Below are 25,126 nucleotides of genomic sequence, written 5' to 3' on the forward strand. Positions count from 1 at the left end.
CCGACGCGCCCGATACTATTAATCCTTAGACTTACGCAGCGGCTACTGGCAGATCGAAGTTGGTGAACGTGACCGAGACAAAACAGCATCCATAACGCCTGATGGTCTGTTCGAACTCAAGTTTCTGCCCTTTGGTTTGTGCTTTGCTCCTGCGACATTCCAGAGGATGTAGGAAACAGTGATCTTCGGTCTCAAGTGAGAAGCGTGCCTTGTTTACTTAGACGATATCGTTGTCTTCGCACAAACGTAGGAGCAGCACTTGCAGCACATTATATCTGTGCTTGTTGCCATTTGCACGGCAGGCCTATCACTGATACGAGGAAGATGTCATTTTGATTACAACAAATTGAAGTTCTTCGGCCACCTCTTTAGCCCTGATGGTATTCGGCCGGACCCAGACAAAACATTGGCTGTCGCAGATTTTTCACCACCTGCCAACAAACGTGATGTGCGTCGATTTTTAGGCCTCTGCGCAGACTACAGACGTTTTTCGAAAAACTTCGCAAACTTTGCCGAACCCTACACTCGCCTGACAACAGATGTTCCCTTCGCGTGGGGCCCTGAGCAGAGGCGCGTTTTACCCTAGCTCCAGCAGCGCCTCCAGGCTGAGCCCTTGCTCGGACACTACGACGAAGATGCTGACATTGAACTACACACAGACACCAATAACATCGGCCGTGGTGCAGTCCTCATCCAGTGTCAAGGCGGCGTCGAATGCCCTATTGCTTATGCAAGCCGGATTTTACCACCTACGGAGGCGATTTACACAACTACTGAAAAAGAGTGCCTAGCTGTTGTCTGGGCAACAGCTAAATTCACACCATACCTGAATGGTCACCCGTTCATAGTTGTTACTAATCACTATGCGCTCTGCTGGTTGGTGAACCTCAAAAGACCCTTCCTGGCGTCTGGCCAGGTGGAGCTTACGCCTCCAAGAGCTCGATTTGACAGTCATGTCTAAGTCTGGCCGGAAGCATACTGACGCGGACTGCCTTTCTCGAGCTCCTCTTTCGACAGCATTAGGTGACCACAATCTCGACGGCCGTTTTCGCTGTGCCGTTAGTGTGTCCGACTTGGCTGAACAGCAGTTGTTAAGAACGACTCCAAGCTTCGACAATTTATCGAATATCCTGAAGACTACAGGCCGCATTCACCACCAGCACTTGCAAGCTCGCAATCATCGTTCTGCATTCGCAAAAATATCCACTTTGAAAGGAACTTCAACACTTACACGACTTAGTATCTGCTCATCATCCCGCCAGCATTACGAGCCGATGTCTTGTTCGCCTGTAACGATGAGAATTCCTTAGGCCACTTAGAATTCACACGTACCTTGGCCCGGATTCACCAACACTACTACTGGCCTAAGCTCAATCGGGACGTGAGGCATTACGTGAAAACTTGCCACGAGTGCCAGTGCCGTAATGCACCACATCAGTGCCCAGCCAGCTTTTTAAAGCCCATCGCTCCTCCGAAGCAACCGTTCCAACGAAGTGGCATGGATCTGCTCGGACCTTTTTCCCAGTCTTGTGACGGTAACCGCTAAATTGTAGTCGCTACTGATTACATCAAGTGCTACTACAAAACGAAGGCATTACAACGTGGCACCGCGATTGAGACTGCCCACTTTTTTATGAAGACCATCGTCCTCCGACATGAAGCAACAGCAGTTGTCATAACTAATCGTAGCACAGCTTTTACCGCCCAGATGAAAGAAGACGTCATGCGGCTTAGCGGAAAAGTACACCGAAATACAGCTGCATACTGCCCACAAATCGACGGCCTTACAGAGCGACTGAACAAGACGATTGCTGACAAGCTATCCATGTACCTTGACCATGGCCACAAAAACGGGGATGACCTCCTCCCTTACGTCACGTTCACTTACAACACCGCTATGCAAGAAACAACTGTATTCATACGATTCGAGTCGCTTCACGGCAAGGAGGTCACTACAATGATGGATGCCTTGCTTCTACCAGACAGGCACAAGAATATTGTCCAGACGAACGAGTTTATCAGATTAGCAGACGCGGCTCATAAGCGTGCAGTCGAACGAATCCATAAAATAGAACGCATCGACTCGCGGCGGTACAACACTCGTCGTCGCGATGTCTCTTACCAATCCAGAAAATGAGTGTGGTTGTGGACTTCCATTAGACAGCGGGGCCGGTCGGAAAAGTTGTTACACTGCTATTTAGATCCCCATTGAGTTCTCCACCGTCTCAGCGTAGTGAACTACGAAGATCTTGACGAGGACATGGCTCGTCGATCCCACCGTTCACAACAGCCACACGTCGTCCATGTTTGGAGAATGAAACAGGTTTACCAACGCTGACTATTCATCAAACTCCCTTGAGTAGGCTTACAGTGATTGTGAGCACTCTCTTGTGTACAACTTATCGTATGTGTTTTATTGTCATCTGGTAATTGTGTTCTGGAATCGGGACGATGTTCTTTCGGAAGGGGCGCAATGCCACTAGTACAAGTTCCACAAGTATTGTTTCCATAGATGCTGTCAGGCTTGTATGTGCCGCTGTTCAAAACAACGACGAAGATACCCTTGCGGAGAATACGATAAAATTGTAATGCTGTTGATTGAATCAGTCTGACGTCCTTGTGTGGTCTTATCTACAGGTTGCAGTTATGTTGTACCGTGGCAATATATTGTGCAGTGACAAATACGGGCTTGCTAGAGATAACGAAAAAGTCGTTTGTTGTGGCGGAGGCTCGTGCTCCTGCAGCAGCTGCTGCTGAACCCGTGGGTGCTCTCTCGCTGCTGTTCGGCCCATTAAACGATTGCCTCACCCCGGCGTGGCGTCTAACAGCATTCTTACATTTGGTTGAGGTGCTGGTTGCATCAAACTGTAACTCCATTCCCGGACTCTGCCTCAAGCCCCGCCTCGCCAATGCCTGACATGACCCAGCCACCTGCAGTCATAATCCCATCTGTCACCTGTTCCGGAATGCCACGGCAGCGACATCCAGTGATATTCAACGCGACCGACGACCAAGACGCTGAAGACTGGCTGTCCCATTATGAAGCGGCAAGCGCCCACAATAAGTGGAATGACACAGACAAGCTCGCTTACCTTCATTTCTATATCGAGTGTGTGGCAGAACTGTGGTTTAACAACCACGAAGCGGAAATGCCTTCTTGGTCAGCCTTCAAGATGCACTTTGCAGAAGTCTTTGGCCAACCCACTGTTCACAAGCTTCGCGCCGAACAGCGCTTGCGCGGCCGCGGGCAGCGCTCTGGGAAGACATATACCTCGTATATTGAGGGTATTCTGTACCTCTGCCGTCATATCAATTCCCACGTGTCTGGCACTGACAAAATACGGCACATCACGAAAGGTATCGAGGACAACGCTTTCCACATGCTCATTGCAAAAAAACCGCAAACCGTCACCCAGCTTATTCAACACTGTCAGAGTTTCAACTAGCTGCAGGGAGAGCGCATTTCTACTCGACGTCCAAACTTTGACACGAGCTCTACATCTGCGTTAACCATTGGCGCTGTTTCATCCGAACAAAGCACGTTATTGCAGCAAATCCAGCAGTTCGTCCGAGAAGAAGTGGCGCGCCAATTGTCTCTTGTGCCGCATGTTCTGGCCAGTGCACACACGCTGACCCCAACGCTCCGCAAGACAATCGAAAAGCAAGTTTATGATGCCCTGTCTCTCACATACCATCCTTCGCCTATCGCCGTCCCTCTCACTTACACTGAGGCCGCCAGACGATCGCCGCCGTCACTACCTAACGCCACGGGTCTTGCTAGACAGCCTCATCCCATCTACGCAGCAAGTCTCCCTATCCGTTCCCACCCACCTCCTGTTCGCCACCCCGGACAACCACCAACTAACCCTTCGTGCACTCCGGACAACAGGCCGATTTGCTATTTCTGCCATCTTCCCGGTCATGTAGCACGCTACTGCCATCGTCGGGTTTATAACCCAACTGCTGGTGAGCCGACTTACGGCTATCGTTCAGAGCCACCACAGTCGTATTCGTCCCCCCCCCCCCCGACGTCGAAACATTCGCCGCCACGTCGCCGCGGCCTCGACAGGGAACGGTTGCCTTCACCGCGACGCCTTTCGATTTCTCCGACGCTTCCTCAATCACCACCCGCCCAAACGGAAAACTGACCATCGCGATTCTCGAGGCAAGAGCTGCGCACATATCGAAACTTTCAAGGCGTCCATTTCTACCTGCTAATGAAATAACTGTGCATATTGATAGTGTTCCGGTGCAAGCGCTCGTTGATACTGGTGCTTTCGTGTCTGTGCAAAGTGTTGAACTGTGTCGCAAGTTGAAAAAGCTTACACTGCCATTTTCCGATGTCTCTCTCCGCACGGCCACTGTGCGTCACATCCAACCTCCTGCGGAATGCACACCTCGACTGGTCATCCAAAATGTAATGTATGTAGTCGAATTCGTTGTGTTTTCCCTTTGTTCGCATGATATCATCCTAGGCTGGGACTTCCTCTGCGCTCACCATGCCGTCGTTCACTGTGCGCGTGCCGAACTAGAGTTGTAGACGATGTTTGAACTGCCCCAGCGTGAAGCATCGACGTCTGAAATACCTTTCAAGCCGCTATCTTCCTGAGCCACCATGGCCGCGGACACTCACGTCCCTCCCCTATACTGTGTTCTTGAGCCACGTGCCCTCTGTCACCGCCCTTTTTTTACCCCTCCGACGCCTTTGGCTCTAGCAAAAGCTTCCTTATCCCGTCAGATTTCGCGTTGATTACAGGCGTCTTAATAAGATCACGAGAAAAGATGTTTATCTGCCGCCAAGAATTGATGGCACCCTCGATTGCCTGCAAGGAGCATAGCTCTTTTTTTTAACTTTGATTGGGCTACTGGCAGGTTTCTATGAATGAAGCCGACCACCCCAAGACTGCGTTTGTAACGCCTGACGAATTGCACGAATTGAACGGGATGGCATTCGGCCTCTGTAATGCGCCTGCCACCTTCGAGCGTCTCACGTACAACATTCTTAGAGGCTTTAAATGTAACACATGCCTGTGCTATTTGGATGACATCGTCGTTTTGTCAAATGACTTCGACTTCCACCTCAGCCGCCTCGCAAGCGTGCTGACTTGTCTTTCCAACGCTGGAATGCAGCTGAACTTGAAGAAATGCCACTTCGCTGCCCGCCAGCTTACCATCTTAGGGCATGTTGTTAGCAAGCATGGTGTCAGTCCTGATCCAGCCAAGCTTAGCGCGGTCGCCGACTTTCCCAGGTCGGCTACACTAAAAGAACTCCGCAGCTTCATCGGCTACTGCTCATACTTTCGCCGTTTCGTGCGCGATTTCACCACCATAATTGCACCCTTGACGCTGCTACTTACCGACAACCAAGACATCTTGGCGAGGTCCCCAGCATGCGATGAAGCATTTCCTTCGTTATGGCATCTTCTGACATCGCCACCTATCCTACGCCACTTTTATCCAGACGCTCAAACCGAAATCCATACGGACGCTAGTGAAGTAGGCGTCAGCGCTACTCTCACTCAGCGTAAATCTGGCTTTTATGAGCATATTGTATCCTACGCTTGTCGCACCCTTACTAAAGCGAAAAAGAACAATTCAGTCACCGAAAAAGAGTGCCTTGCCATTGTTTGGGCAATCACAAAATTCCCACCTTACGTAAATGGCCTCCCATTTCACGTCGTGACTGATCACCACGCATTGTGTTGGTTGTAATCGTTAAAGGACCCATCTGGTCGCCTAGCTCGCTGGGCACTACGTCTCCAAGATTATGACATTCGTGTAATTTATCGGTCAAGCCGCAAGCATTCGGACGCCGACGCTCTTTCTCACTCGCCACTTCCCCACGATTATGTTGGAGCGTCTGTTTCCCGCTTCGAATGTTGTTCACTTGAACATGTTGACAAGTCCGCTGAGCAACACCAGGATCCATGGATAGCGTTTCTGTTAGAGTACCTGTCTCAGACTTCACCACGTACCGACAACCATTTACTTCGACGAACTGCTCGCCATTTTACCGTTCGTGACAGTCTTCTGTACCGGCGAAACTACCTATTTGATGGTTGCAAATGATTGGTGGTGATACCTCGCCACTTACCTTCTGACGTCTGTGCCTCCTTCCACGCGAATCCGCAATACGCCCACGCAGGTGAAGTGAAGACGTATGCTCGCCTACGATTTCGGTATTACTGGCGTGAAATGGACCGCTTTGTTAGGCAGTACGTCCGTTCATGTACCTTGTGCCAACGCCGGAAGAGCTCCCCTCGCACAACCACAGGGCCACTCCAGCCACTGCCGTTTCCTTTTCGGCCTTTCGGCCGCATTGGAATAGACTTGTACAGTCACCTACCACACACACTAAATAGAAACCGCTGAGTCATCGTAGCCGTGGACCACCTTACGCGTTACGTGAAACTTCGGCGCTTCCTGAGGCCACTGCGCGTGAAGTAGGCTTGTTCATTCTGCACAACTTCGTCCTTCGGCATGGTGCACCCAGTGAGCTTCTCAGGGACCGTGGGCGTTCCTTCTTGTCGGAAGCTGCAGAAGTCCTCCTACGCGAACGCAACATCGTGCATCAAACAACCACCGCATATCACCCTCAAACCAACGGGATGATCAAGCAATTTAATCGCACGCTGAGTGACATGCTCTCCATGTATGTTTCCGATGACCATCTGAACTAGGACTCCATACTGCCATTCGTTACTTACGCCTACAACAGCGCAATGCAGTCTACAACTGAATTCTCTTCGTTCATTCTTTTTTATGGTCGGGAACCTTCATCGTTCTTGGACACTATCCTTCTGTACCGCCCAGACCTTTCAGAATCGACGACTTTTGCCGAAGAATGTCAGCATCTCGCACGTGCGCTTACTACGCACGATCAGGCTCGCCAGAAGCACTCCCATCACAGACGCTCATTCCCATCGTCATACGCACCTGTAACGATCGTGTGGCTCCGTGTGCCATCGTCTGCCCCAGGCTTTTGCTCAAAGCTCATACCCAAGTATGACGGTACGTACAGGATCGTGCGCCAGGCATCACCACTCAACTACGTGGTTGAACCTATTCAGCCACCTACTGATCAAAGGTGCTGCGGGCGCGAAACTGTGCACGTCGACCGTCTAAAACTTCACTATGACCCACCAGTCCTGCCTGTGCCATAGGTCACCAGGATGGCTTCTTTTGCACCGGGGTGTCAATGTAGTGACAAATACGGGCTTGCTAGAGACGACGAAGAAGCTGTTTGCTGTGGCTGAGGCTCGTGCTGGTGCAGCTGCTGCTGAAACCGCTGGCTGCTGTCTCCCTGCTGTTCGGCCCAATAAACGGCTGCCTCTTCCTTGCGTGGCTTCTTACAGTATTTTTACAATTGTTACAGTGGCATCATGAGATTGAACCAGAAGCAGCAACAACAACAACAGAAAGAGGGAAGAGAAGAAAGACGCGCAGTTCCAGTACGCACTTGCCGTCCGTCTCCTGTAAATGAAACCTCTGTTCACCCTTGCTTACTGGTCGCGTAACACATTGATTGAGGTACTGGGAATGCCGAGTCTATAAAAACGGAATTGTCGTTTCTTGGCGCTTGTTGGAGCCATCGCTTTGCGAGACAACCACCAATTATAGGAAAAGAGATGCCTCTGCAATTCAATGTTCCGAGGAGGGTGGTTTCTTCCTATTCTTACAAGGAGCCGCCGAGATTTGGCGGAACTGGCGATGAAGACGTGGACTAGTGGTCGAAGCAGTACAAGCGGGTGAGCAAACTTAACAGCTGGGATTCCAACATTCAGGTATTGTACGTCATGCTCTCACTCACCAACACTGCCCTCCTGTGTTGCTACAACCATGAGGATATGCTCACCACCTGGAAAACGTTGGTAGAGGAATTGAAGAAGTGCTTTGGAGACACCACAACCAAAAATAAGCGGGCAGAGCACACCCTCCCTCAGAGGGCACAGCTGCATGGCGAGACTTGTATTACCTACATCGAGGCGATTTTGAAGCACTGTGAGCTGTGAGTCCATAGAAGACAAAGTTGGCCATCTTAAAGGCAAAGCAGAGGATGTGTACCAGTTCTTGATCTCCAAAGAGAACCTGTCGTCTGTGACCTACGTCATAAAGCACTGCCATACATTTGAAGCACTGACGATGCGTCACATAGCGCCAAAATTTGGCTGCTTGGTTGACGGGCGTACAGTTGCTAGCGTAGACTCTCCATCCGACATAACATCGACAATACGACAGATAGTCTGGGAAGAGCTGCTCCGGTGAAGCGAAATAAGCCATTACAGCAGTGATGACCACTGCAGAGGCAACCAGTCTGGACTACCTCCTGTCTCGTCCCCACCAACTATGAACGTGGTGATCATGGACAACTACCGAGCTGTGCTTCGGTCCGAGCCAGCAGACCAACCTTGCTTTGCCAACGAGCAGCATCAACACGACACCTATTCGACGCCGCGGTTGCAGACGGCTTACTTGACCACGACGGGATTAGGTATTGCAATTAACAGGGCAGATATCCCTTGCCAGCTAACAGAAATTAGGGCTTACAGCAGCACCGTGCATTTCAGCCACCTTCTGTGTGCTATAACTGCGGCGTCCTATACCACATCCCAAGATGTTGTGGCCGTCGACAGCAATACCGAGGATCGCCTTCACGAGGTTTTTACAATTCTAGAAATCGACCCTTTTTATGGTCATTGTCAACGCGGCCAACTTCCAGTCGTCAATTTCACCAAGGCCTTTTCTGAAACTCATCACCAGCCTACGACCGCAGCTTAACGCCACCGCCTGCTCCACATACTCCACGTTCACCGTCGCCACGGCATCGCTTCCCGTCACCACCACCGGAAAACTAGGCGATGCGGCCGATGAGGCTGAGGTCACTGAATACTGTGCGCTGCCCACCGATAACCCCCTGTCAGCCTCCATGATGAAAAACGAAGTTCATGTGTGTGGTGACAATGCCCTTACCATGGCTCTTGTAGATACCTGGGCAACAATTTCAGCGATGAGCCTTAGTTTTCAAAATCTCATGGGACAAAAAGTTATGTTTTCGTTGAACAAAATGTCGTCATATTGTAGTGTAAGGTGACACATTGCGCCCGGTCAGCGTTTGTACAGCAGCTGTTTGTGGGGCAAAATATTCACCACTGAATTGGCCGCTATTACTCGACCTACACGCGACGCTATTTTAGGCCTAGATTTCTTACGGGAGCGCGGCGCCACAGTTGACTTTTGATGTGGGAAGCTTTCGGTACACCACGAGCTTATGACCGGACTCTTCGAGAACTTGCCGCGTCAAGAAAGTGCCTTCTGTGTTGCCAAGGGTGTAGTGAGTCCTGCGCAGTGTAGCGTGTGCATTCCGGTAATTTACTCTGGTGCAGTTCCTACTACAATTTACGCCGCAATAAAACCTCTGAACTCAGCTTGTGTGAAGAAGAACGAGTTGGTGCCAGATTGCTTGGTGTCGGTAGTTTAAGCACGACCCGGATTATGGTCGATAAACCACGCTGCCCAGCCCATACTTCTACCTTCTGATATGAAGCTCACACTCTTGGGAGAGGAAACATCAGCTCGTCGGAGAGGAAACACGCCGCTTCGGACGAATCCTTCCATTCTAGACCTTCGGATTTGAAGATTCTACAGATAGTGAGCAAGTCTTTCAGCACAAGTGAGCGTGGCATATTACTAGCCGTTTTGTCTCAGCTTTCGCCAGTGTTTTAACGTTTCTAAAACAATAAAACATCCCTGATTCCAGCGCCTCGAGTAAACTATCGTATAACCACCGGATCAGCGCACCCTTTATGGCAGACGCCATACCGGTTGTCACCGACTGAATGTAAAGTAGTTTGTGAGCAAGTTGAATAAATGTTGCAAAAGGGAGTCATTCGGGAGTCCGCCAGTCCTTGGGCTGCACCTGCCCTTCTCGTTAAAAAGAAGGACGGCAGTTGGCGCTTTTGTGTTGATTACCACTGACTCATTACCATTACGAAGAAAGACGTATACCCGCTTCAACGCATAGACGATGCATTGGACTATGTTCATTCGGCTTCCTACTTTTCTTCCGTCGATTTGATATGCGGCTACTGGCAAATCCCGGAGCATATTGATGATAAAGAAAAGACGGTGTTCCTACCAACCGATGGACTTTTGAATTTCGTGTTATGCCATTGGTCTTGCGGAATGCGCCCGCCTCCTTTGAACAATTTAAGGACACTATTCTGCGGGATTTAAAATGGGAGATATGTATGTGCTATCTCGATGATATTATTATCTTCGAACGCACATTTCAGTAGCACAACTAGCGTCTAGGCATTGTACTAAGCTGCATACAAAGGGCTTGTGTTGTACATAGCTCCCATGAATGTAATTTCGGATAGCGCCTAGACTTGGTGCTGAGATATCTCGTGGAGAAAGACGGCGTCAGGCCGAACCCTGTGAAGACTGAGGCTGTTGAGGCAGTTCAGCCACTCCGATCTGTGAAAGAAGTCTGGAGCTTCTTAGGGCAGTGCTCCTTTTTCAGTTAATTTATTCCTCAGTTTGCTCACGTCGGTTATCCCCTGACAAGCCTCTTGCACTCAAATACCACATTCGAGTGGACGCCTGAGTGTTCAGTTTCCTTTCAGCAGCTACAGTTCTTCCTCACGTCACCGGTGATACTACGCTATTTAGTCCTACCGCGCCAACAGAGATTTATGCAGATCCGAGCCGATTGGTCTTGGTGTTGTGCTGGTTCAACGCTATGGTAACAGAGAACACGTCATTACCATCGCAAGTTGGTCATTACATAACCGGGAGCGTAACTATACGGTAATTGAACAAGGATGCCTCGCGGTCATTTTCGCAGTTCAGTGGTTTTAGTCCTAACTGTAGGGGCATCAGTTTATGATCGTCACCGATCATCCCTCCCTGTGCTAGGTCGGCAATCTCTACGATCCGTCAAGACGCCTTGCACGATGGACTCTGCGTCTGCAACATTACAACTTCACTGTCTTGTGCAAGAGTGGGCGACGACATGTTGAGGCTGATTTTCTTTCCAGGCTGCTCCTCGTCACCTCAGAATGTGACGCAGATAGGTTTGACCAGAAAATCGCAACCCTACAACAAGATTTTCTAGAAGCCACAACCTTCGCGAGACAGCAGCGTGATGATTCGACATCAGAACCGCTCTTCTCCGCTGCGAAAGACTCCTTAAATGGCCATTTTTGCATAGGGAATGAGCGCGTACATAATAATTTCGCCACGGGTGCGCGCTATCTTCTGGTGGTACCAGGAGCCCTCCAATTTTCGGTTTTACGTGTTGTGCACGATCATCCAGCTGCCGGTCATTTAGGATCTACGCGGACACTCTATCACGCTAAAACTAGATTTTAGTCGGTCCAAATGCGCAAAAAAACAGACGCCTACGTAGCCAGCTGCATAGAGTGCCAAAGTCATAAAAAGCTTAGCAACGTCCCCTCCGGTTGTCTAACGCCTGTAGCACCTCATAGCTCACCTTTCGACCAAATCGGTATTAATCTGATAGGGCTGTTTTGGCGTTTATTCAAAGGAAACCACTGGATAATAGTGTGCGCGGACTACCTGACTCGGTTCTGCGAGACGGCAGCACTACCCTCTGCAACTGCAGGCGACGTGTCACAGTTCATTCTGCGTAACATAAAACTTCGTCATGGTCCTTTCATGTGATAATTAGTAACCGTGGCCGTCAGTTTGTGGCTGATGTGGTTGAAGAAATTCTGCGTCTGTGTGCCTTCGATCTGCGGCATTCGACCCCTTATCAGCCTCAGATTAACGGTTTGACTGAGAACACTAATCGAACACTTGTTAACATGGTATCCATGTAGGTAAACTCGGACCAGTACAACTGAGAAGAAGTGCTTCCGTTCGTCAGATACGCTTTTAACATCACGCAACATGAGACCACTCGTTACAGCCCGTTCTTTCTTCTTTACGCTCGTCCAGCGAGGTACATCTTGGATACAATCTTTCCTTTCTCTAGTCATCACGACACTTCAGGAACCTGGAAACCTCGGATCAGGAACCTCGGAGACTCGCAAGGTCGTGAACTCTGGCTTCCGAAAAACGGTCGTAAGCACGATGCAATCACAGACACTGCCAAGTAATTCACGATCTTGGCGACTTAGTGTCGTTATGGACTCCTGTGCGCAAACGTGGACAGTGCCAAAAGCTACACGCGGACTATCTTGGACCGCTTGTTATAACTGAGGGTCTTAGTGAGGTGAATTATCGAAGTGCACACCTTACTGTCGATGGGAGAAGGTAATCCAAGACAGAAGTTACTCATGCAGCCCACCTTAAGCAATTCACTCAGCGACTGCCCAGCTGACTTCTCGCCCGGAGGGCTTCGTCTGCGAGGGAAGAACAGTTAGAGTGGTTTCACTCGATTGAACCAACAGCAGCGATAACGACAGAAAGGGGGAAAAAAGAATGGCGCGCAGTTCCGGCACGCACTTGTCGTACATCCCCTGTGAATAAACCTCCAATCCGCCTTCTTTACAAGTCGCGTAACAATATTTACAGTGTCCATGAGGAGTCCTTGATTCAAGATGGCGGCTCACAAACAACAACGCGAGAGCTGTTGCCGTCTTTGTCTACGCCCGAAACTGCAATCCATCTTGTTCATCGCAGCTTGTAACAATGTAGTTTTCAGCTCAGAAACACCCACTGAAAATAGCTGTCATAGCCTCATTACGACTATCTACCGACAAGATAGCCGTACGCAAATTTCTTTTTAGTTATGCGAGCATCAAGGACGCCAGGTTAAAGAATATCCACGCATTACCAAGCAAATAATAACGCTGCTGAGAAAGCCCCATGTGTATTTCAAACAGTAAGTATCTGCCTGGGTTAGTTGTTGATTACTTTGATGGCAAGGAGCCCAATTAACAGCCACAAAAGCAAGCACATAGGACAAACCGCCGCTCTAAAATGAAGATATTCGCTTTACTCCAGCAGTGGCTGCCCACTGGCTGCAGCACTACCGTGCAGCCTATCAGGCCACGAGCACTATTTATGACGTTTCGGCAACTGCAGTAGACCTGGCGCACTTGCTCTGGCCATGACCGGGCCTAGAGCAAGCGCGCCTTTGTCATTTTAAAACAATCAGTCACCGTCCGTGCTACCTTCCACGCTTATAAGGGTGGATAAGATGAGCTTTCACCAATCCTTGAAACTTGATGCATCAGTGTGATTTTTGTGTTATGAGCGTCTGTTTTTCTATGTATGTTTGTTTTGACATAAGGAAGTATTGCAAACTGAAACAGAAGGAATATAAAGAGAATGCGGCACGTAACTAATGATCCAGCGCCTCAGCTTCGCGACAATGCTGAAGTTGTTCTTCACCCTTCCGGTGGCAGATGTATCACGGAGCATCTTTTGCGTGCCGCACACCAGACATTTGCACGTTCAAGGATACTCTCATTCAGCATGAAATGTATCTCGAGCAAGAACAAATATTTAAAGCGATCCTAAAAACTGGTAAGGGCAGTAAACGCTAAATATGAGCAGAAAAAATTGAGGGACCCTTAGGCTTCCACTTTAGGAGTTGAACGGGTATATGGCTACTCTCTTCCGGAACGTGTTTCCAAAGAGGAAGGCAGAATATTGTCCCAATGAATGTGAACATACATTAGCAATCAGTGACGCTGTGCCAGGCAAAGCGTTGCTCGCAATCGCCCAAGTAATAAAAATCTGGCAGATCCCGCGTACCTGGAAACCAACGTTACGCGAAGTGTGCGGAAGGAAGGTGACCGTGTGGCAATTTTTCATTCAGTGGCGCGTAATGAAATCACGCTAAATATATGTATAAATGTTGAGCCGACAGAAAGTGTTGAAGAGCTGCAGATTTTTCTACTACCAGTTGTTTGCACAAGCAGAATAATGCCAACTCGAACATCCGTATTAGCAACACCAGAATCTGATATAAAGCGCTGGTGCTTGCGAGGATCTTGACCCCGGACAGAGCGATATAAATCAACTTCAGCGCATGGCAGCTAACCACAATTGATATTAACCTGACGTGATGGCAGTATCAACGAAGTACAATTGTAATGTTTACAAAATTGGGTAGACAGCACTGCAACCATTATTGACGTTTCAGGAAGCTTAGCATCTATTCTAAAGGTAGTTCCGAGTTCTGGTGTAGCTCTCTCATAATATGCTTCAGGGGAGATGCTACTCGAAGACACTTTTTTTTATTATTCACACTAGAGCAATGAAACTTGAGCTGTTTATGGAACTTTTTATGCTGATTTCAATTATATAATTAGTTTTCTTTCAAGTTTCACATTTTTAGCTCTGCCACATGCCAAAGTGAAAACCCTATTTCTTTTGCCCTCCCTCTTTTCACCCCTAAACTTCTGTAAGTTTTTACCATTCATAGTTCATATTGCTTCAAATAAAGTGTAGAGTGCAAATAACTAATTAGAAAGCACATACAAAATATGTAATATGCGTGAAAAATAATAGACGTAAAAAGTCCATATTTCTCCTACCCTAGTGAAGGTTTACATAGAATTTTTTTATTATACAACAAAATATAAAAATTTAAACTAGATGATTGCATTTGCCATGCTTTGGAAAAAATGTGGGCAAAAGTTCATGCAGATCCGAGCACTAGAAGTGCCCAAAAAAGGAGGGGCACATGAAAAAAAAAGGCGATATTTGTGTTTTGAGAAAAACGAGTTTCAAAGTTAAAATTCAGTTTTTATTTATGAAAGATATTATTAAATCAGATGAAATTTGCACATCAAAAAGAACAATCCTTATTGTAGTGGCTACTGCCACTAAAATACGCCAACATCATGAGTTTCTTCCTGTCGGCTTTTTCAAACCGACACCTCACAGACATTTCGGTCACAGACAGGGCCATGAAACGCTTGCCACACTTCCGTTCCATCTGGCCATGTGCCAACTGCAAACTAGGAAGAAGTTTGACAGGACTGCGAAATTCAAACTAAGTCCAGTGTCATGCCATTTTGCAGCCATGCTTGTGCCACATACCGTCGTACATAATGGCAATGTTGTCCCTGCTAAGTTCTCTCACTGCGAGCTTTTTCGGTCTCTCAAGATTGGCGCTGACGTAATTTATTGTCGCATCACGAGCTTTACAGCTGACGGGTGTGAATGGCTTTTGATGCATTGGCTTTTGCAAGCCAACAACTGCCGCAAATCGGACCAGCTGCTCGTACCCTATTCCTACAGAGCGCGCTGCACAATGGCTTTCACTTGCGAGCAATGCCTTTTTTAATTCATAACAGAGATAATTACACAAGAAAAGCATTGTTCAGCTGTGCTGCTCGACAAGACATGGACACCGAAAATAGGTTTCAAAGCACATACAGGCGCGCAGCGGCCAATGGCGGTCCCCAATTCGTACCATGTGATAAGCCAGTTGCGGCGCTCGAAAAACGCGCGGAAGAGTGCTTCTTTTTATTATTTCTTGCGCTGCATCAGCGAGAGAAACTGTTGTTATTTGAAGAGTGAGGCTCGACTCTTCGTCTCATACGATCAACAATAGCGAGCGGCGGCGCATTCTAGGCGGCAAGGTGGTCGAAGACTGCGAACTTTCGACTTTTAACAGGCACCTTGGGCTCTTTAGATATGATTTTAAAGCATTTTCAGTTAAGTCTCGTTCCGCATTATTTTTTTCATAACAGTAGAGGTACTAATCTTATCAAAACAGGCAAAAATAAAAATCGGTATTTTTGAAAAAAAAAACTCGCATTTTTCGACCCGCATCTCCCCTTCATATTGACGCAGTATGGTTAGGTTTGACTCTAGCTAAGACCCTGACATTTCTTCTTTGCATTCGTATGGTCTACGCTACCCATGTCGGGTGTCTCTTAACTCTAGAGCATTGAAATGGCTTATGTGTAGTCTCGTTCTCCCTGGGTAGATAATATGTGTCATTCACCTGTCGCACATACCCACATACAAGCGGCACAAACCCGCCCATAGGTATGTGCCACTGTCTGTCGGGAAGTGTTTGATGACATACGCGACGGGACTGTGAGATTATTATTTAATTGGCCAGCACGTCATAATCTTCAAACTATTTTACCCTCCAATGCTAATTTTGGTTCACGCCAAGTTAATAGGGTGACCATGAGAGCACCCAAAAATAATTGTATAAATAGATAGATAGATAGATAGATAGATAGATAGATAGATAGATAGATAGATAGATAGATAGATAGATAGATAGATAGATAGATAGATAGATAGATAGATAGATAGATAGATAGATAGATAGATAGATAGATAGATAGATAGATAGATAGATACGCTCAAAGTGGTTGATTTCGCCAAGAAATGCTTCGCATTTAGAAATTGCCTGACGCTGCTGGCAGCAGAATTACGGAGTGTAACATCTTCTCAAGTAACTTTCTCTCATGCCAGGTATTCCACCTTTTTCGTGTTGCGGAGCCTTGTCTTGAGGCTGAATCGCACAGTTTAAACAACAACCGATGTGAGAAGCTTATGTTGACGAAGTGCAGCTAAAGCAAAAACCTTGTGTTTAGAAGAGCTTGTGTCTAAAACATGTATGTTTTTTTGCACTGGCCTTCGCTATAAAATATAGTTCTTCACTTGCAAGTTCAGATGTTTTGAAACATAAATAATGGTATGTCCCTGAACATCCAGAAAAAAATATACAAGAAATGAACTGTCACCACAGTGCTCCATAAAAAGCAACAAAATACCAATCAAGGAACGTGTAGGGCAGGGGAATACAATCTCACTAATGCTATTTACCGCGTGGTTACAGCAGGTTTTCAGAGGCCTAGAGTGGGAACTGTTAGGAATAGGAGTTAATCGAGAGCACCTTAGCAACCTGCGCTTTGCTGATGACATTGCATTGGTGAGTAACTCAGGTGACGAATGGTAACTCATGATTACAGAGCTAGACAAGGAGAGCTGAAAAGTAGGTCTTGACATATTCAGCAGAAAACGCAAATAATATATGACAACCTCGGAAGAGAACAGCGCTCCAAGACAGGTACTAGTGCACATGTTGTGAAACACTACGTCTACATAGGAGAGGTAATAACTGTAGAGCTTAATCTCGAGATTGAAGTAACTAGAAGAATAAGAATAGGGTAGAGCACGTTTGCAAAGCACTCTCAAATCATGAATGGTAGATTGCCACTATTTCTCAAAAGGAAGGTATATGACAGCTGAATCTCGCCGGTACTTAGCTATGGAGCAGGAACATGGAGACTCACAAAGAAAGTTCAACTTAAATTGAGGACGATGCAGTGAACGACGGACACGAAAATGACCGGCGTAACCTTAATAGACAAGAACAGAGCAGAGTGGATCAGTGAACAGTCCGGAGTCAAAGATGTCATTGTTGAAATCAAGAAGAGGGAATGAACAAGAGCCGGGCATGTAGCGCGTAGGCAGGATAACCGCTGGTCATTAAGGGTAACTGACTGGACGCCCAGAGAATGCAAGCGGATTAGGGGGCGACAGGTAGATAGGTGGGCAAATAAAATAAAGAAGTTTGCGGGTATAAAGTGGCAGCAGGAAGCACAGGACCGAGTTGACTGGTGGAAAATGGGAGAGGCTTTTGTCCTGCGGTAGACGTAGTCAGGCTGATGATGATGATTATGATGATGTTTCTGAACCTACTAAATGCCTTCATGGGGCATCAGCATCTGAGATATAAAAAGAGATAGCAGTTTGCGTAATCCTGTGTCAGTATCTCTGTAGCTGTATTCCGGAATACCTTTGTCTCGTTTTTGCAAACGTATCTCCGAAATATCTCCTTAAGTCTATAACATTTGTGTCTCCGCACCTGTATTTGAACCTTTGTATCCAATTATTTGAATACCTGTATTTTGGAATACTTTTATCTGTATCTCTGTCCAGCCGTCATTTAAAGAATCCTAACTATAATGTTGCAAGTGACTTGTGTCAGTGAAGCTTCCGCATAAGGCTGCAAACTGTGCAATGGGTCGCATGTGTTAAACAATAAGCTCATGAAGTATTTTTTAGTAATCCTGCACTCACTATGTCGTAAGGAAACACGTACAGTGAATTACGTGACTTTTGTAATGTGTGGCTTGCTTTCAACCGTGAAGTCATTAGGATGATCATGTGTTCTGACATCCGATGAAATACTATGCTTTTACCGCGCAATACTATTGGGATAATACTAGCGGTATTGTGAAGCATGTATACAGGACGCGCGCGTTTATGAACGATGAACTGCTTGAACTTTTCATGAATCATGAATCTTTCACTGCATTTACAGGCAGAATAAGGTATTTATTTACGTTTACAAGGCTTACAAATTCGTTGAAAGAAAAAGTAGGCATGGCTTTGTGGTAGAACACCTACTTGACACACTAAGGACCGGGGTTCGAAACTCACTTGGTCCTGAAAATTTTATTATTTTGTTTTTATTTTAACCCTCCTTTTGGTCACTCACGCGATGACTATTTTTCAGTGACAACCATTCATGCCCATGCTGAAACCGACCCCGAATTTGATGCCGCAATATCTTCGAAACAAGCTTTTGAACGTTTTAGCCTTGAAAAGCTTAGTCTGGCCGACAGTGCAACAGTTACACATTTGGTGTCACAGCGGGCGAACCAGTCCACTGCCCCTGATAAAAACGCCGCAATGCTTTCGTTCCATTTCAGTAGGGTGAAGGTCAGCTCACGGATAAGTCTTAATGTCGCAATGGGCTTTCAGCAGAAACAACTTTGATTATTTTAGTCGACATAAGCCCGTGGCTCCTCTAATAAACAGGTTACTGTAATATTTATCAGAAAAACCGTAATATTACTCCAATTTATCATATGATGGTGGATATACTAATAAATGCTGCATATAGATAAATTTCTAAAACTGTTGGAAACATTTCTTTGGAAAGATAAATCTGACAGTGTACAGCTCACAAACTTGCGCAATGGGTTTTGCGTGTTACCGTGTTGATCAATGCTGTAGAAGTTTTATGGCAATGACTATGAATGGACGTTGCGCGCCTATTATTTCACTTTTACAAGGCGCACAAGGGTCCTTATGCTGGAGATTTCTGGTGCATGCAGTGTGCTTCTAACGCAATCAGAGACCTTTGACTGATGAATTCAATATATTTTATTATTATCAGGCGTGATAGACGCTAACATTCATTATATGAGTGAGTTAAATATATCGCAATTCCCAAATGAAAACTGAAGTAAGATGAAGGGCAGAATTATATATAGCACACGGACAGATATTTTATAATAGCGGAAGGCCAACGATATTAGCGGAAAAGTGCGGCTCCTCTACCTACTTCTTCTTGTCTTTTTAATACATTTGGTTGATCAAGTACAAAGAATATGCTTTCTATAGTTATCATAGAGCAAAATAAACCGTCTAAACATTGTATTGTTAGTCGCAAACATGTTCCGGTACTAAGTATTATCAAATGTGCGAGGGCAAAAAATTATCTTATTGTTTTTAAAGCTCACACGGTATATCAGTTCTCCAACTGTAATCACGTTATGCGATTTTGTATAACTGTAGTTACGTTATGCGATTTTGTATATTTGCAGATCTGTGTTCTAGGAAATTGCACTTCCAAAGCAGAACTGAAGAAAGCCGAATGAAATAATAACCTATCAAGTATTTTGCAAGATATTGCGAGGGGTGTTGCGCATCAATAAAAAAAAACCTAATTCTTATTCAACTTTTTATTTCATTGAGATAGAAGCTATCATCATACTGCTCATGCAGCACAGAACGTTGGCTCAATGTTCGGGATAAATTGGGAGTTACTAGCCCAAGAATGGCCCTGCTGGACAACGCACCGCCAATAATGGCTGTGCCAGCCAAATAGAATGGTTACGTTGGGCCACCATTGACAACGTTCTGCCAATAATGGCAGTGCTGGTGTCATAGAACGGTGATGTTGGACCTGCTTTTAGAAGCTTCTACCAATATTGGCTATCCGAGCGTATTGGAACGGCCACATTAGACCTAGTTGTACAAGCAGCAGCCAATATGGGTGGAGCCATGAAATTATGCCGTCAGTATTGACCCGTCATTCGAACGTTATCGCCGGCGTATACTTCGTTATCGGACTGGTAGGAGTCAATTTCTTTGTCTGGTACTTTTTGGCACTGTTTTAGTCCCACTTCACGCGTCAATTTTTCAAGTTTGAGAGAGTAATATGCCGGGTGAATGAGAAAAATATTTTTGTCATTATATCATGCATAACTAGTTGGAATGCGTGATTATTGATTGAAGTTGCGCAAAGTAGACAATTTCACTGAGAAAAAGTTCTCGAGTTTGTCGCCTGCGTGATGTCCATTGCGGTGCTTTCCCTGGTGATAATCGTGCAGATCTGTACAATATGAAGCAACTGAGGATGCCGCTGCCGTTCGCGATGCACTTTGACGTGATATGGCGCGCGCCAACGTTCAATTTGTTGCATCACGCCAGCGAAGCGATGCCAACTGCTTTAGACTTCACAAATATGGGACCCAAATTGTATTGTATCGTTTGTCCTGCTCTGAAATCGCCGTGACCGATTTGGTTCTTTAGTGTTCACAGTGCTGTACTAGTTATGGTACCCAAGTGGTTGAAATGTGGGAACCGGGACTATCAGTTGCGTTACGGTGATTGAATAGTACAACACACGTAGTTGCCGTAATCTGACACACGCACCGACGTACGCATCCTGTTGCGCAACGACCACAGAAGTTACATCCCAGCGAATGGTTGGTAAGGTGTGGTGGAGTGCGTGGGTGACAGCCACCTTGTCTTCGTAGGTCGTCGCGACTTAGAAATGTGTTCTTGAACATTTTCTGTTGAGTACATATATATAAATGAATATATATATATATATATATATATATATATATATATATATATATATATATATATATATATATATATATATACTTCAAAACTGCAGCCAAAGCCACAACATCTGCAGTGCGTAGACTTAATTGGGCCCACAGTAGGACGCGCATAAGAAAGTTTCTGCGATTTCATATGAGCTGATGCGTAGAACACACACCACGTCCACTAAATCATTTATAAAAAACACGCACGCTTACGGCGTCGCGTTTTTTTTTTTTGATCAAATAAAAAACCACAACTTCCTTGCCTACTCTTTTTTAAAGTTTGAGAAAAGAAGGAAGTGTTATGCACAGATGTTTCAAGCTAGTTCTTGTAAAGTATAGAGTTTTATTTTACACCCTCTACCTTTTATTATTTTTCATTTAGTGAGGTGGCTAAGGCAAGCTGGATGTCTTTCGAGAACTGAACAAACTCGAGGATGTGTCGCCAATCGCGGTAATCTCCAAAAAATGAGGAGGATCATTTGACAGCTGTTGTGAGGACTGCTCATCAAAATTGAAAGGCATCATCTATGATTAAATCTTAGAAGCTACAATTGTTACAGTTATTACAACACCAATTTAGAGTTAGTGACTGTCTGTAGTACTGAAGACTGTTGCCTGTGCTGTCAGCAGCTGCACATTTTAGTATGACAGTGCTTCTCAATCTACCTCAGTCATATCTTTTTAGTTTCCTTTCTCCAGACTCAGTGTAGAGGAGCAAACAGAATTGTTGTGATCAGAAAATAACTACTTCATTTATCCTAATTGTCACATACTATGCATGCAATTTTTTGGTATATGTGTCTTCAAGACGTCTTATATTCAGTGACGGAGTCAAACAGAACTAAAAGCAAGGGTAATTGAACAGCTCAGTTGGCCAGAGTAGGTGGTGCATATGACTGTTCCCAAACTTTTTATATTTCTGACTTATGCTGCTCTAAACACATGAACTTCGTAGTGGTTTCATGAGTACAAAAACATGTTTCCTCAAGACTTTTCAAACTACAACAACTCTTTTCACTTTTAGTTTAACATACCAATCAAACTATTAAGCTTATCTGTATTAGTAATGGCTGAAGTGGTCACGTACACCAGAGACGCAGTTTGATTGATGAGCCACTGAAGGCACAAAAGCGCAGCATGGGTGCTTCATTGGTAATGCAGTGGTGCAGCCAAGTAACGGGACGCTGGTAAATGGCCCACCCTTGAAATTTTCAGCAATGAGATACCGAGCACCAAATACCACATACTCGACTTGCCTACACTTAAGACCGAGGACGTCACCCCCTATCCTTGCACCACACAAAGTTCCGCCCATATCATAGGTTATAAGTGCACACGGCCCGTGTTCAAGTGTTTTGAAGGTTTATGCGAACTTGTAATTGCTAATAGGAACGTTTTTTAAGGGAAACGAATATAACAATTTAACAGCAGTGGCTACATTCGCGTACGTCAATTGCGTACGCTAGCTCTGTCAACTTGTAGCCAGAATAGAACAAAATACATAGTCCGTTAGATGAACTGAACCTTCTTCCTAATCAGTATGTGCTGACTTGACCTCAGTATTCTGGGTACAACCATAGCTGATCACTTTAGTGAAAGGACTGCTATCTTTGATCGGTCGTTCAAGTCGTGATCCAGAACTAACGTCAAGTGTTGCTCCTCTTCTCTGGAAATAAATGCAATGAAAAACTAATTGTACTACAATCGGGAACTTCTGATTTCGTTATTTTTACGTGAGAACTGAACCTAACATATAGCTAACTGACGAAGTATTTATTTTATAGAAAGTGTAATGGCTTGCTGGAAGAAGGTTTCACAAAAGAGCACGCCATTTTTTTCTTGTAATGTAATATTGAGTACTTTGTGATTGTGCTATCTGAATTTGACAAATCTATTGGCTGTGCATCATAATTCACCTGAAGGGGCTATGTACTTGGTAAGTGTTGATAGTTGTCTTTGCACCTGATTTGCAGCTAGCTAAAAGAAGAGGCCCTGTTTCTCGAGCTCGTAATACATACTGAGTACATCACCACTGCAAAAATGCACTAGCCGCAACCAAGAAAGGGCACGCCTGTAGTGATTAGTCCTCACTTTTCAAGTTTTATGCTGTGCCACAAAGGCTGGCTGATTGAGCAGTGCATCCAGTACAGAAAGGCAGCGAAGATTTACTTACGAAAAGGTCACCAGCCGAGAGTAGAAGTACTGACATGCCAACAATCCAAAACTTAATGCAGAAGAAAGGAGCAACGATTACTTTTACAGTGCATGAAAACCTGCTAAGAGTTGAAAGCTGTAATTCTGCTGATCTTCCAGCCAAGTGAGACAAGGTGCATTGAGAAAAGATACGGAAGATACGCCATCAGCAAACGACAAAAAAAGAACTGACACAGGTTTATCCTAATCTCATGAACCGTCTTCAACTGATAAGGCTTGTAAGTAACTGACAAAAAACGAGTGCATGAAGAAGAGCTATCACACGTGGTCGTAAGCAGTCAGATGACAAAGGCTGAAATTGGGGGTGGTGCCAAGGGTAGGTACATGGATGCTGCCCCCCCCCACATTTTCGCCTGACCCCTGTGTTGTGGTATGACTATGTATTATGACTATGTTCCAAGAGGGAACATAGTTATAACACAATGGCTAAGTTTCCTGCCTCTCTGCTCCCCCTGAGGCACCTTGCTTATTCTGGGTGCACCCCCGGTATAGAATAATCTTTGCAACGATCCTGGTTAAAATACATCAAGGACAGAAAACTCAAAGCAAATATTAACACCATACTTTGGCTTCTTGTTTTGTGTGCAAATGAAGGTAGTGAAAAGTATGTGGAACTCCTGATAAGATTACCGCAATCAACACCTGGTAGTACCTGTTTTCATCATAGTATAAAGTACTGTAGAAGCATGCAAAGAGCAATCCTACGAAGGGAAATATTATAACGCAATAGGAGGCTGTGTGACCATGACTGAGACAACAACACAACAAAATGAAAAGCCTTTCAGCTAAGTCAGCATTTCATGAACAGCCCTCAAATGCCATGAAAACCTAGCTTCAATGCCTTTCTAGCACGAAAACGTTAAAAGAAATACTCAAATGCCAAAGGCACTGATGGAAAAGAAAGCCGTTACTCAAATCCAGCTCTTATGCACCGATGGAAGATACTTGGACCTAGATTCCTAACAATGGCTTAAGTACCATTTTTGAACATACCTTCACAAGTACTGACTGCAAGCGGATGAGACATGATGACACACTACAATGCAACACAATCAACACGTCAACCACCAACCATGAACCTACGCTAGGGTAGAAGCCGCAATATATCTTGAACGCCTAGTGCCACTGGCTCCAGCTCAACATTCCCAATCGAGATCTTAATCCCAGACAAGATATTATTGTTCCGATGACATGCTGTCTCTCGCCATGACGTGAAACAGGGGTATATACACAACCTAAGTCATCTTTACGTGATTAAAAGTTCTTTGCTTTCTGGTTTAGAGACACCGACTGAGCGAATTTTTGTTTAATAAGCTTGCCACCTTCATTGTTGCAGGGAGTGCGTTCTAATTAAAGGAGACAGAGGGCACTCTTGGGGCTGTATACAGATGGTGTTCTTCGAATAAATGAGCAATGACCCGCATGGTCGTCTTTGACCACCTTTCACTTCTGAGCCATCTGTTATTATCACGTTGATATGTTAATGTAGTAGGTAGGCTTAATTAAAGGCATAAAAGATATTAATATCAGTAAAAGTTCATGGGCACTTTGAGATAACTTTTATTTATTGTGGCATTTGGAGTGTGTTAGAAACAAACACCAAAATATTTCTCTAATGACACTGCGTATCTTAAAAAGAAATATTTGTATTGTGTTTCTGCTATTTTTCTCTGCATGCAATGAGTGGATAAAGCCAGGCTTATTTCAGCTAACGTGAGGCTTGGAAGCTGATCAATGACTGACGACCAACGTGTTTTGTATTGCGCCTGTCAGTCTCGGCTCATATGTTTTTTTATCAAATATATATAAGACTTGCATGTTCCTCAATTTATGAGATATTTGTTGAAATCCAGTGCTGTACCGTGCTCCAAATAACTTTTTCGATATGAAAAAATGTCATCATTAGCATTTCTCTTACAATATGTTCGACTCAGTCAACTGCAGGAATATTTGCTGCATTGACTTACACTCTGCGACAAATTTAGTTCATTGCACTAAAGCTGCCCAGAGTTTGAATAGCATTATTTTGGTGTACTGGAGTTAACTCA

General features: G+C 45.5%; 1 protein-coding gene across 1 annotated transcript in view; it reads left to right on the forward strand.

The window, feature by feature from the left end:
• Nucleotides 1-19,697, forward strand: part of LOC142796343 (venom metalloproteinase BumaMPs1-like) — a 202,964-nt gene extending 183,267 nt beyond the window's left edge. The window contains exon 14 of the mRNA XM_075886705.1: nucleotides 19,569-19,697. Within this exon, the coding sequence (XP_075742820.1) occupies nucleotides 19,569-19,622 (54 nt within the window). The 3' untranslated portion in view covers nucleotides 19,623-19,697. The remainder of the gene's footprint in view (nucleotides 1-19,568) is intronic.
• The last annotated feature ends 5,429 nt before the right edge of the window (nucleotides 19,698-25,126 follow it).

This window comes from Rhipicephalus microplus, chromosome 2 (genome assembly GCF_043290135.1).
Source record: "Rhipicephalus microplus isolate Deutch F79 chromosome 2, USDA_Rmic, whole genome shotgun sequence".
In the NCBI taxonomy this organism is placed as follows: Eukaryota; Metazoa; Arthropoda; class Arachnida; order Ixodida; family Ixodidae; genus Rhipicephalus; species Rhipicephalus microplus.